The following is a 14,717-nucleotide window of genomic DNA, read 5'->3' as shown; positions in this document are numbered from 1 at the left end:
TCAACTCCCCCTCCCACTCTGCCAAGGACATGGAGGTCCTGGGCCTTCTTCACCGCCGCTTCCTCACCACCAGACGCCTGGAGGAAGAACACCTCATCTTCCACCTCGGAACACTTCAACCCCAGGGCATCAATGTGGACTTCAACAGTTTCCTCATTTCCCCTTCCCCAACCTCATCCTAGTTCCTAACTTCCATCTCAACACTGTCCCTATGACTTGTCCGGACTTGCCCTACCTGCCTGTCTCCTTTTCCACCTATCCACTCCACCCTCTCCTCCCTGACCTATCATTTTCATCCCCGCCCCCACTCACCCATTGTACTCCATGCTACTCTCTCCCTACCCCACCCTCCTCTAGCTTATCTCTCCACGCTTCAGGCTCACTGCCTTTATTCCTGATGAAGGACTTTTGCCCAAAACGTCAATTTCGCTGCACTTTGGATGCTACCTAAACTGCTGTGCTCTTCCAGCACCACTAATCCAGAATCTGTTTTTTAGCATCTGCAGTCATTGTTTTTACCTCGTTATGTAAGATACCCCTCTTTCATACCATAGGTCTTAACTTTATCAACAACATTCTATTTGGATATTTATCAAATTCATCTGGAAAGTATATAGTATCCATTTAATTTCCTTTATCACTATAATGATAAATCTCTCAAAAGGATTTATCACATTTATTTATCACATAAGTTGTATTTAATTAACTTATGTTTTCTAGGCAAATCGTTACTTTTACCTCAAATTGTAACCACTGGAAACATACTGATGCAAGGCTGGCTGTAGATAATGTTGTATTCCTTTGTCCCTTTTTAAATAGAGATGTTGCATTGGCAAGTTCTCAAACCCCTGCAATAACCTCCATAATCAAAGATATTAGAAGGATTGTGGTCAGTCTCTATTTTTTATCTCGATTTGCCTCAGCATTTATGATGCATATCAAAGTTTGGTAGAAGATTTGTAGCTCGGGTGCTTGTTGTTGTGGTTCTGTTCGCCGAGCTGGGAATTTGTGTTACAGATGTTTCATCCCCTGTCTAGGTGACATCCTCAGTGCTTGGGAGCCTCCTGTGAAGTCAGCTGGAACTGACAACTGGAAGCGGCAGGTTCAAACCACTACAAATGCCCGAGGAAAGATCACAGAAGCGCTTCACAGGAGGCTCCCAAGCACTGAGGATGTCACCTAGACAGGGGACGAAACGTCTGCAACACAAATTCCCAGCTCGGCGAACAGAACCACAACTATGATGTATATCATCTTGGAATGGGGCTGTTTGACTGAGTACCACAGATTTCTTTCATTTCTATGTCCCTATCAGCGCTTATACTATCTAATTATTTCACCTTTTCTTTGTGGATCTTTCATTTGCATCGCTCAAAATATGTTCTTATGCTGGAGTAGCGATGATGCGGTAGAGTTGAATTCAGTTTCCCACAGCTGTTGAGTGTTTAGATCTGCAAGTGTTCCCATTGCAGATTCTCATGTCTTATTAAGTCAGTTAGAAGGGAACTTGTCTCCCTTCTCCTCCCTAATCTCCAAAATCAAATAACCAACTCATATTCGCTAAGTTAGTTTCACAAGTGGAGATTACTACTTCAAGCACCAAAGTGCGCTTAATAGTTTGAAGAACAGTAGCCAGATTTTTATGTTTAGAAGACAAACTTAGAAAAATACTTAACTATAAAAGCTTTATAAATTAATAATTTATTATTTACTTTGGTGGGGAACTGACTATTTTATTTAAGTACAGTATTATATCTTAATTCAATAATAAATAACCATGGAAAAAAGTGACAAGCATCATTTCATTAATTGCTATAGATGTTAATATTATTTCACTTGTGTTCTTTTTCTGTTCAGCAGATGTATGCTGCTAGCCCCTACTCTGATACAATTCTGGTGGAGGTAACCCCATCGCCGAATGCACAGGATGATCCTGAGATGCTGTGGGTGATGGGACCAGTACTTGCTGTTGTGTTAATTATCATCATTGTTATTGCTATACTTCTTTTCAAAAGGTGAGATAATTACAAAGTTGATTGTAAAATTATAAATTGAAAATAGGACTGTGAAACCAAGATCACTGCTGAACATTTTATCTTTATAGCATAAACTTGCAAAGGTGATGATCTCAAATTACAAACTAAAAGAAAGCCCATTTAGGTTTTGTCAGGATCATCCTACTCTAGAGCTCATTTACAGCCTTGGTTCGAAGACTGGCAAAAGATGTAAATGTCACTGGAGAGGTGAGAATGATGGCCCTTGATGTTAAGGCAGAATTTGACTGAGTATGGCATTAGGAAGCTCCAACAAATTTGAAATTGATAAGGAGTCATTGAGAAAATTCTTCGCCAACTCAAGCCACGCTGACACAAAGAAAGATAACTGTGATTGTTGGTGGCCAATCATCTTGACTCTAGGACATTATCATGGGAGTTCTTCAGGGCAGGTCCTTGGCCCAAACATCTGGACCTGTTTCATTATTGACCGCCATAACATCAGAGGTGTAGCCATTCACTGACACTTACATGTTCAATTGTGTTTGTTACTCCCTACATGATGAAGCAGTTCATGACTGCTTGCAACAAGACCTAGAGAGCACTGAGGCTTGACCTGACCAGTGGCATTCATGCTGCACAATGCTATTAAGTGGTGTTTGTTCACTAATAACTTGCTTGCCATTACTCAGCTTATAAATTACAAGGACATTCACTTTTAGAACTCATAATAAACTTGATCTAAATAAAGACCATTAAGCTAAATTTGAGAGATGAGCTGAGAATAGCCACCCTTGACACCATTGCATCATTTGGTGGATTCTGGCCCCCATCAAGAAGTCCTAATAAAAGTGGGAATTGGGGACAAAACACAATTGATTGAAGTCATGCATATCATAAAGAAAGATGTTTATTGTTTTTGGAGATGATTCACCTCATCCCCAAGACATCACTACAGGAGTGCCTCAGGTCCCAACCACTTTCAGCTGCTTCATCAAAAACCTTCCCTGTGTCAGGCTGATGATGTTCAGTTCTCCTCAGATAATGAAGTATCTTTCTGGCATGTAGCAATGTCTGGACTTGTTTTAGGTGATAAACAAGAAGTAATATTCGTACCATACAGGTGCTAGGTAATTACCATCAATAAGTGAGAGTCAAGTGACATATCAACTTGTATATTCAGTGGCATTACTGAAATACTCCATAGAGGCTGGTCAACTTTTATTTGCACATAGGGAATCCTTGACACTGATCCAGCTTCCTCAGAATCAGCTCTCAGAGTGAACAGAACCTCAACACTGCTGTTTATATCTGTCAGCCAGTGGCTTCCTGACTGGACCAGATTGACAGCCCCAAACAGGGAAATCGTAGGGTCACCTAACTGACCTCGTCACAATCACCATCAACAAAATCCATGCCATCAAGGGTGTGGGTCATCATTGACCAGAAATTTAACTGAATCAGCTACAGCAGATCAGAGACTGGATACTCTTTGGCAAATGACTAAGCTCCTAACCATAATCAAGTATGTGATTAAATAATGTTCTTTTACCTGGTGTCAGTAGCTCCAAAAGCACTCAAGAAGCTTGCCATCATTCAAGACAAAGCAGCTCATTATATTGACAGTACATCCACCTTAGACATTTAATTCCTCCACCAGTGATGTACCATGGCAACAACTCATTAAGGTTTCTTGCATTTCCCAAAAGTGTGACCTATGTCACCTCAAAGGATAAGGGCAGCAGATGTATCAAAACATGTTTCCTTCCATGTGAAAAACTATCCTGACTTGGAAATATATCAAATTTGTTTATCATTGCTGGATCAAAATCCTGTAACTCTCTAACTGAGAACATTGTGAGAGGACCAGCATCTTACAGGTTGCAGTAATTCAAGTAGCATTTCACCACCATCTTCTCCAGCAATTAAAATGGTCCATAAATGCTAGCTCATTAAGCTTAATTATTTTTTAAATATGTGCTGCAAGGATTTTAATTCATTGTACAAATAATATTATGGTTCTTTGACTATCTTTCAACTGAAGTACACATTTATCTTTTTGGACCTAAGTCTTACTAACACCATGCTTTCCATACATTGAATCTGTTGGTAAATAGTTAACAACAACCACCACAGTAACTTATAGTTGTATCATGCTTTTATTAAAATATTCACTTTGCAGAAGTAATATAAAACAAAATATGACATGGAGCTACATAACGAAATATGCAATCAGACAATGAAAACCTTGAACAAAGAGGTAGGATTTAGTTATGGTTTTACAAAGAAGAAAATTGAGATAAAGGGACAAAGAGCTGTAGAGAGGGAAGTTTCAGAATTAAGGCAACAGAAGGCATGATTTTGGAACAATTTAAACTGGAGAGGCATAAGAGATCAGGATTAAAGAAATTCAGCTATGCCAGAAGGATGAGAGGCTGAAAGAGATTATAGAGATAGGGAGGAGCAAAGCCAAGGATAGATTTGAAAATAAGAATAAGAATCTTAAAATTAAGGCAGCCAATGTTGATTAGCAAGCAGAGGGGTGATAGTTGATGAAGGACTTATGCCCAAAACATCGATTCTCCTGCTCCTCGGATGCTGCCTGACCTGCTGTGCTTTTTCTAACATCACAGTCTCAATTCTGATCTCCAGCATCTGCAGTCCTCACTTTCTCCCTGATAGTTGATGAACTCATTATGTGGGTTGTGACATGCGCAACAAAGTTTTGGATGACCTTAGGTTTATGGAGAGTAGCATGTGAGAAATCAGCTAGGACTGCTTTGAAATAATGATGTCTCGAGCTAGCAAAGGTATAATGAGAGTTTCAGCAGCAGGTGGGAGAAGGGAGATGCAAATCTTGCCATGTTACAAAGGTGAGAAAAGGTGTTCTAAATGATGGCATGAAGATGTGTTTGGAATCATATGGTCAAATGATGCCAAGAATGTGAACAGATTTGCTTTAGTCTCACAGTAAAGACAAAGTGAACCAAGAAATAGGGAAAAAACACAGTGGAGAGTCAGTTTGTTCTTCAGTTCTGTAACACCTTTTAGTTTTGTATCTCACTTTCTCAGCTATTACACACATATTATTTATTTTTCTTGCTTTCTGCATTGGTAGATGACTATCCTTAGGTAAATCTATGATCTTACTATGATCCAGCAAGAGTTTATGTCATAACATTTGTGAAGATTGCTGCTCAGCATTTTTTCCAAGAAATACTCATACATATCTACATAATACATTGTCTGATTTGTTCTGAGGTTTACTCCCTTTTTTTTAGCTGTTTATGCTGACAGGTTTGCTTTTGCTTTAGCTTTTGGGAGATCTTTCTCTTCAACATTTTGTTACTGTAAAAAAGAAATCTATTACATTGTTCCCAAGCAAGATAGACTATCTTCACTGCTACCAAATTTTCCTAGTCCTATGTATTGAAGGTTGAGACAGGACCAGGAACAAAATTTGAGAATCTCTCTGAAAAATAGCTGCTCAATACAAACCCGCTTTCAAGCTTTCTTGTTGGAAGCAGGATTTAAATTGCATCAGCTACCCACTCGACAGTGACGGACAGCTAATTTTGTTAATACAAAATTAGTGGCACCACCGAGATCTTCACATATGTGGAGAGCTCCACTGCTGATGCCAAAGTGGCTATCGCTTGGAGGTGAACACTCGACAGAAGAGCTATAAACACCTCATTTAAATGATGGCAGTGCTGCTTCTGGTTTCCTCACCCAAAATCAAGAATGACATTGGGGACCATGAACCAACCAGGGAAATTCAGCCCCAATTACCTGTACTTCTTTTAATTGATCAAGAGCAATATTAGTCTGTAAAAATAGTTTGTAAAATTTATTAAGTGTTTTCTATTTACAATTTTATTTCAAAATTTTTGAATTTAATCAAACAGCTATAGCTGCAAAGATGACGTTTTCCCCTCACCAAGTGTTCTGTCGAGTGATTAGTGCTTCACAGTGATAAACTGTTAGAATTTCAATATATATGTATATCACTTGTCACAGAGAGTTAAATTGGCAAATGTACAAAGCTGATTGGAAGAATAGTATAGAAAATGTTTTGAACTTAATGGCATTGTGGTAATTTACAGAGTTAAACATAATGAAAGACTTTATGGAGATGATATATAAGCAATTTATAAAATTGGTTTCAAATGATCTCCTTTGCCTTTCAATTGAAGAAACGAGGCAGAGGGAGAAATTTCCACAGTTTAATTTAACCGTGGGATATGGGAAATAATCACTCATTTCTGATGTTTCCTCTTTTTGCCATCTCATGGATACAGTAAGCAAGAAAGGTAAGACTATTACTAAAAACCATAACATTGCCTTAAACTGGACAGTCCAGACATTCTTGCATGTGCATCAAAGAAAGCAAACAGAAGGCCTGCTTTTTAAAGTTTTCATAATTTGGCAAGTAAGGCATTGGGATTGGTAAAAAGACCGGTGGTTAATCAATCATTTTTAACATTTTGTTCCCTTCGCACATGCTTTAGGAGAGAGGATGATGTTTAGACCCTAATCTTGGTGCTTCTGAGACTGGCATGATTGATACTGTGGACAAGAGCTAACATTTTATTATTGTATGGAAAGGTGTGCTACAGCAATAGTTCCATTCCTTAATAAATATAATTCGATGGTTAATATCAGAAACATTACAGAGATTGCTGGAAAAACATAACAAATCTGGCAGCATCTGTGGGGAGAAAATAAAGTTGAGCCCAATGATCCTTTTTCAGAACAGTTCCATTCCTTAATGTTTTAGAATCGAAAATATTACATGTATATAGGTGTTAAATAAAATCTATGATAGTTATCAAAATAATATGGTTTGTGATAATAACAATCTTAATCTTTATTTATATTAAGCAAGCTTGTTCAAATTCATGTGCCTGTCTTAAATGGCAGTGATCTTATAGAAAAATATATCATCCTGACGTGGAAATATATCACTATTCTTTCACTGTTGCTGGGTCTAAATCCTGGAATTCCCTGCCTAAGGGCATTGTGAGTCAATCTACAGCACGTGGACTGTAGCCGTTCAATTTGGCAGCTCACCACCTTCTCAAGGGCAGAAAGAACAGGCAATAAATGCTAGTCAGTCAGCAAAGCCCATGTCCCACGAATGAATAAATAATAGTGATAATTAAACTGCTTGTAAATATTAGTAAATACACTGCAGGTTCATTCATTGAGGGACTTGAGAAAAAATAAATTGATATTTGAGGTGGGAAGCTTATTTGTTGGAAGTTGATTTTCCTAACCAGGAGACACCTGTTGAATTTTCAACACTTCTGTTTATATGGATAATTTCCAATATTCACAGGTATTTTTTATAATTTAGGTTTGCTTTGAATAGTTAATGAGTTGACATGTAAAAGTCAAAGGTGGAAACCACTAGTGTAGTCATAGAAATGCTGCATAATGTACGTTTGCTAATGAATCATGGATTTATAATAATAATTCAAGTACAATGACAGACTTTTACCAGCAATTAATTTACCTAATGTATTTAATTGTGAAAATGTTTTCCTAACTGGAATGCAAATGTTATAAGAACAACAGTAAGTGTGGAGCTTCATTAAGTTTCCTTAAACTGGACAGTCAAACCATTCTTCCAATTCCTGCATATGCATTCAAAGAAAGCAAACAGAGGATCTGCTTTTAAGCTTTCACAGTTTGTCAAATAAAGCATTAGGATTGATAAAAGGGCACCGTTGAAGGCTCAATCATCTTTAATTTCTTGCTCATTCCTTATGTATACATTTGTACTGCATTTTGACATCATTTTCATAAACAGATATTATAAAAAGGTAGTATTTTGATCTGATACATCTGGACATATGGTATGTAATGTACCAGACAAAGTAATGAGTGAATTAATCAGTTTCTGTTGCTTTGACCAAAGGGATATTTTAAAACAAATTTCATGCATGTAGCATAACTGAGCAGAAACAAGTACTTAACTACCAAGCAAACTCCTACTTTTTTGTTTCTGAATTACAACATTGCATGTCATTGGTAGATATCAATGCAAATCTATCATTAGCTGAAGTAATAATACCATGTGGTTGGTTCAGGAAAAGAGCAAGTTCTCCATCTGCTAAGGATGATGTTCCTGGTGGAAAAGACCCACTGCTGGCACACTCTTCAGACCCTGTGGAGATGAGAAGGCTAAACTATCAAACTCCAGGTAAACACTTGAGATTGAAACTCAAAGGAATCACTTATTGAATTTCTGATTAGCTTGGAGACTATCAATTAATGTTTAAATTAAACAGTTCTTTGCTCTTTTTGTTAGCAAGTTAAATTTATTTAAAGCGAAGATCACAAATATCCTACTTAATTGAATATTTTATTTTCTAATGGCAGTGGTGAATTTCTACACTTATGGTTATTTCAAAGAAATAGTTGCAATTTTTTTTAGAGAATTCACTGGCTAAATGACTGGATGTACAATCCAGTGTAATACTAAACAATACATACAGAGACTGATCACAACCAAAGCAAAATTCAGATAATACAACTTGTTTTCAAAATTTATGACTAATTGAGAGAAACATGAATTAAGGAATTAGGAAATCATAGGACTGCAGACTGAGAACATATGCAGCTAACATAAACCAGAAAGTGGTGCAAAACACAGCAGATGTAGTAGTATTGTTGGAAAGAAAAGTCAAGTTAATGTTTCTAGACAATCATGTCACTTGTTCAGATTGTTGAGATTAATGTATTTAATTTAATACATTAATTTAATGTAATATATGCAGTTATGCATATTACTGCTGAGATAACTCGATGGAAAAAAGTTTTTTTTTCTCATAACTTGTTTGTTCAACATGTGTAGTTAAGCCTATCAGTTCAATCCGATCCGAATCAAATGACATGTATAATAAAATTCTGCCCTAGATTTAACAAATCTTACAGAAACAATATCTGAGTATAGGCATTTCTTCTGAATGGTTCAATTTTCAAGAATAGCTTTATAAAGCTTCAAATGTCTTTCATTATAGCACAAAACCCATGATAAAATGCTCGTGTTTAGCTCCTGAAAGCTCATTCGTGTACTTATTCGATAACTAGGTAATTTGTATCAACCTTTGCGCAAATAAAATTACTTGCAATAAATTTGAACTCTGATGCACCTTTTGTCAATCTGCTGATCATCATATGCAACAAAGTACTTATAAACTGATGATCTGTACAAATTATTATGAATAAATGTGATTAATAATCAAACTTGTAATGCATCCCATGTCGTGTAAAATTATACAACTCACATCTTTTTGGAGGAGGGATGAGAAGTTATTAGAGAATATTGTGAAGTCTTCATTTGAATTTAGGATTAAATTTCAAACTGTATAAGATTAGATGTTTATGATCCTTATCTCTCAGATTAGTTTGATTATCAAAAGTTATATAAAGTAATCTTTAGATTGATGTAATAGTACTTGCAACTGATGGCATCACAAAGTTTTGTTAGGATAATTACTTAACATCATCAGAGATGACTTTGCGCATGAATGAAAACATCATTTTGACTGCATTTGTTCTAAACCTTTATAAATTTTTTTTTCCTTGCTATTCCTCTGGAACTACCTCATTTGACCTAGTTAGGTGAGAACTCATCCCAGAACTGGCTTTTCACCCTAAACCTAGCCCTATCTTCAAATCATAGGAAGGGAAAGAAGCAAATAATGTTAGGCCATGAAGGGATTAGAGAAAATTTGTCTTCAAACCATAAAGACAGATGTGCTAAGCCACATTATATTGCTGTGTACTTGCATTCCTTTAATATAATAATCCCAATTACATATTTTCTTTTTTGTTCATGTTGTGATGAATGTGACCAATAATGACCTAAGATTATGCAATATCAGCATTACTTCTAGGTTATGAAATAAATGACAGTAACTGTATGTGCTGTGTAATTAGAAAAAAAAAAGTCATTTTGGTGTACCTATTTGGCAGTGAAATTCAGGTACTTTGGATAATGAACAAGATTCCAGTTTTTAAAAGTTTATACAGTCACTGGAGGTCATCATACCTTGCCCACTTAAGGTTTTAATCCTGCCTGATGTCCTAATGGCAATCTCAACAGATTACAAATGATTTGAGAGTTCAATTTTTTTTGAATTGCGTATTTGATTCTTGTAACTACTTAAATATCATACCTACATAAATGAAGTAGATTTTTACAAAACAAGGCAATCTAATTCCTACTCACCTATATTAGCTAGGCCCCAGAAATATTTTAGATATCTCATTCTGCATTTTATTTTCATTTCGCATATTTGGGTCACACCGACTGAAGCAGTGAAGAAACTTGATTTCTTACCTCTCCCAGTGGAACACTTGAACGTTTCTCCCACTTCCTATAAGAGAGTGCACTACTTCTGTTTAATACATGCTTATGTCACAACTAAGATCAGGAGTTTACTGTTTTGGGAGCATTGGTTGTAAAGTGTGCAGTCATCAAGGACTCACGTTAGATTGATGTCTACATTCAAATAATCAATCTGATGATTTTATAACAAATCAAGGTACACTATAGAGAATCATATCCCTGTGTTCAATAGTCATTTTGTTTAACAGCAATGATAAATACTTCGCTTAAAATTTGAGCTGATCATGTTAACAGTGATGAACTATCCTGCACATCAGCAGTCAAAGTGTTAATGTGTAGTAGTTAAATTTTCAAAGGCCAAGTGTCATGTGAAGCGATTATTAATATGGGCTCATGGACTGGGACAAAATCCAATTGTTTCATAATGACAATGAGCTGTATTTTATAATGAATATGCCTTTCAAAAAAGTATAGGTGTCAGCTTAAAAAAAATGGAATGTCAAGTCTTAAATTCCTTTGATTAGACTGGTGGAATTGAAAGCAACACAGAACTCAGACAAAAGGTTTTTGTAGTCAAAAGATCTCATATGAAGTGTTTCTTGTCCTACCTGAGGTAGACTTCGCATATTTCTATTTCTTTCACCTGTCGAATTTGTTTACTTTAAAAAAAAATGTCAAGTTAGAAATAACAGTTTTAAATGTTTTGTGTAGCTGTGTATTTGTTAGAACAACTAAAGAATTATTGAAATGTTTATTCCCTGATTTGTTCCACATAGAAAATACAGTGTTTTTTGTCACTTTGTAACTTATGCTAATGTAACTACATGATTTAAAATTGTTTTACATAAATCAACACGTGAATTTATTACAGTGTATTCCACATTCAGTTTGAACTTGATTTACAAATGCACAGATTAGAAGTCTTTTTTTTGGGCTACTGGAAATGATAACAAAATCAACATACATTGACATGTGTAAACCACCTGTCCAGCTTTGATTCCTGACTGAAATAGGCCTCCTTTTCCAATTTAATGACTATTTCAGAAACCCTTAAACTATTCTAAATTAGAGAAATTCCCATTCTTAGTACAGTTTAGTTTACATTTTAATTCATTTGTTCAGTGGAATTGCCTTAATATTTGGCAGATTTAGGTAGACATTGAATGTGCAACTATCCCTTACAACATGGAGAATTGACTGTTCATTCTGTTTTTCTCTATTTAAATATAATTACAAATTATTTTTAATTTTAGTTATAGATTTATTTTGCTTATGATCAACTTGGGAATGGAGGAACAGGAGTAGACCATTCTGCCTATTGACCTTGCTATCATGATTGATCAACCACTTCATTGTCTTTATCCACACAATCCTCATTCCACTTTACACCATTGATAATTAGAAATCTATCAACCTCTACACTAAATATACTCAAAGACTGAACTTCTACAGACCTCCGTGGTAGAGAATTCCAAGATTCACAACCCTATGATTAAATTTTTTTTTCCTCCTCTTGACCCTAAGCAGCATCCCCCTTATTTTAAATTGTGCTCCCTACTTCCAGATTTCTCAACTAAAGGACACATCCTACTTAAATCAACCTTCTCTGTCCCTTTAGATATTTTGTAGGTTTCAATGAGATCACCTCTCATTCTTCAAAGAGAATACAGGCTCAGTTTTCCCAATCCTTGTTCATAGCACAGTCCCATCCCCCTACAAACTGGAAATATTTGATAATTTACTTAAATTTCAATGGTACTAAAGGGGATATTTGTCACACTTGAAATACCTAGTAGTCAGCTCAAATAAATCGTGTCTGCAAAAACAATTTCTTGATTGTATGAGTAATAGAAGATGGGTTGGGATCAACAATTTAAAAAATGATTTCTGTTGTACTTTGCCCCAACATGACATTTTGTGAAGTTAATACAGGTGTTTTTCATAGGTTTCTTTTGACAACCTAATCATACTTTGTCCATTAACACCCTTATCAATGTGTAGATCATGAGCTTGGCAAGTTCTCCATAATGAGAATAGGATGATGAATGTTCCAGACTCTTTTGTGCATTGATGGTTTTAGAGGTCACATTATTAAGAAAGGCACTTTAAATTTGAGGGATATTTGGACTTTGCCCTACTCCACTATTATATTGTGTTGAGCAAAGCAAACAAACAGATCTATAAAGTTCACACCTTCACTTAGGTTTATTTTGCTTCCCATGGGAAAAATCTGATTTATATATGGGAACAAATATATGAATAATTTTACATGTTATTGGTCCCAAATTTTTATCTTATCACTGCATTAATACTTAGCCAGACAATAAAAACATTTGTCATTCACTTTTCATTTATTTCTGTTTTTAAGACCTTCTATTTTTTGATTTGTAATTTTGAATCTAACTTTTGAATTGATGACATTTTCAAGATTATTCCTCTACTCTTCTCCCCAAAAAAGAAAAAATAACCCAGAGCAGAATTTAAAAAGATAAACTAAATTAGCTGAAGTCAAAGATTGTCTTGAAATTGTTAAATGTTGATGGAACGAATAAATCTAAACTAATTATAATAATTGAGTCTTCTGGTAACTCATTCCACACATGCATCAGGTCCCTTTTAAATCTTTCCCCTTTCACCTTAAACTTGTGACCTCTAGTTTTGGACTCCCCCACCCTCGGAAAAACATATTAGTATCCTATCCATGGCACTCATGATATTATAAATCTCTCTAAGGTCTCCTCTCAGCCTCTGACGCTCTGGGGAAAAAAATCCCAGCCTAAACAGCCTCTCTCTCTAACTCAAACCTTCCAGGCCCAGCAACTCCTTGTAAATCTTTTCTGAACTCTCTCAAGTTTAACAATGTCCTTGTTATAGAAGGGTGACCAGAATTGTACACAGTATTTAAAAACTGGCCTCACCAATGTCCAGTACAGCCACAATGTGATATCTCAACTCCTGTATTCAGTGTTCTGACCAATGAAGTCAAGCATCCCAAATGCCTTCCTTACCACCCTGTGTACTTCCAACTCCGCTTTCAATGAACTATGCACCTGCACTCCTAGGTCTCTTTGTTTGATAACACTTTGCGGGGCCCTGCCATTAATTGTATAAGCCATGCCCTGGTTTGCCTAGGCAAAACGTAATACCTCACATTTATCTAAATTAAATTCCATCTGCCCTGCTTCAACCTATTGGCCAATCTAATCAAGGTCCCGTTGTACTCTGAGATAATCTTCTTCTCTGTCACTACACCAGCTAATTTGGTGTCAGCTGCAAACTAACTAACTATACCTCCTATATTCACAACCAAATCATTTATACAAATGACACAAAGCTGTGGACCCAGCACTGATCCTTGTGGTGCACCTCTGGTCACCGGTCTCCAGTCCAAAACCTCCACCGCCACCTTCTGTCTCTTACCTTCAAGCCAATCTTGTATTCAGTCGGCCAGCTCCTCCTGGATCCCATGTGTTCTAACCTTATTAACCATTCTACCATGCGGAACCTTGTCAAAAACTTTGCTGAAGTCCATATAGACAATGGGGCGAAAGTGAGGACTGCAGATGCTGGAGATCAGATTCTAGATTAGGGTGGTGCTGGAAAAGCACAGCAGGTCAGGCAGCATCCGAGGAACAGGAAAGTCGACTTTTCGGGCAAAAGCCCTTCATCAATGAAGGGCTTTTGCCGGAGACGTCAATTTTCCTGCTCCTCGGATGCTGCCTCATCTGCTGTGCATTTCCAGCACCACTGTTATCTAGATTCCATACAGACAATGTCTACCTCTCTGCCTTTATCCACCTTCTTTGTCACCTCTTCAAAAAACTCAATCATGTCAGTGAGACACAATTTCCAATTTCCATGTTGATTATCACTAATCAGTCCTTGCCATTCTAAATGCATGTAAATACCGTCCGTCAGAATCCCCTCCAAGAACTTACCATTTCTGACGCATGACTCGCAAATCTGTAATTCCCTGACTTTTCCTTACCACCTCTCTTAAATAATGGCACCACATTAGCCACCCTGCAGTCTTCCAGTATGTCATCTGTGGCCAGTGATGATGCAGATATTTCAGCAAGGGATCCAGCAATCTTTTTCACTAGCTTCTCACGAAGTTCTGGAAAACACCTGATCAAGTCGAGAGGATTTATCTACCTTTAAGCATTTTAAGACCTCCACCATTTCCTCTTCTGTAATATGGACTTTTTTCAAGATATCACTGTTTATTTTCCCACGTTACCTAACTTTAATGTCCTTCTCCAAAGTGAATACTGACGCAAAATATTTGTTTAGTATCTCACTTATCTCCTGTGGCTCCACACACTTAAAACTGAATGTTACTGAAATTAATGTTTTGAGGC

At 36.5% G+C, this 14,717-nt stretch overlaps 1 protein-coding gene across 8 annotated transcripts in view; it reads left to right on the top strand.

Moving 5' to 3' along the window:
* Positions 1-14,717, top strand: part of ptprfa (protein tyrosine phosphatase receptor type Fa) — a 462,130-nt gene that overhangs the window by 356,376 nt on the left and 91,037 nt on the right. For 4 of the 8 annotated variants that reach the window (XM_060830552.1, XM_060830548.1, XM_060830550.1 and 1 more), the window contains 2 exons: positions 1,861-2,015; positions 8,090-8,202. In XM_060830552.1, coding sequence (XP_060686535.1) covers positions 1,861-2,015; positions 8,090-8,202 — 268 coding nt within the window. Of the gene's footprint in view, positions 1-1,857; positions 2,016-8,089; positions 8,203-14,717 lie in introns of all 8 variants that reach the window. The other 4 variants (XM_060830551.1, XM_060830547.1, XM_060830549.1 and 1 more) reach the window with 1 other exon arrangement.

Source organism: Hemiscyllium ocellatum, chromosome 9 (assembly GCF_020745735.1).
Source record: "Hemiscyllium ocellatum isolate sHemOce1 chromosome 9, sHemOce1.pat.X.cur, whole genome shotgun sequence".
Lineage (NCBI taxonomy): Eukaryota > Metazoa > Chordata > Chondrichthyes > Orectolobiformes > Hemiscylliidae > Hemiscyllium > Hemiscyllium ocellatum.
Note: the sequence above shows the minus strand (reverse complement) of the source record. Positions and strands in the feature narration are given on the sequence as shown.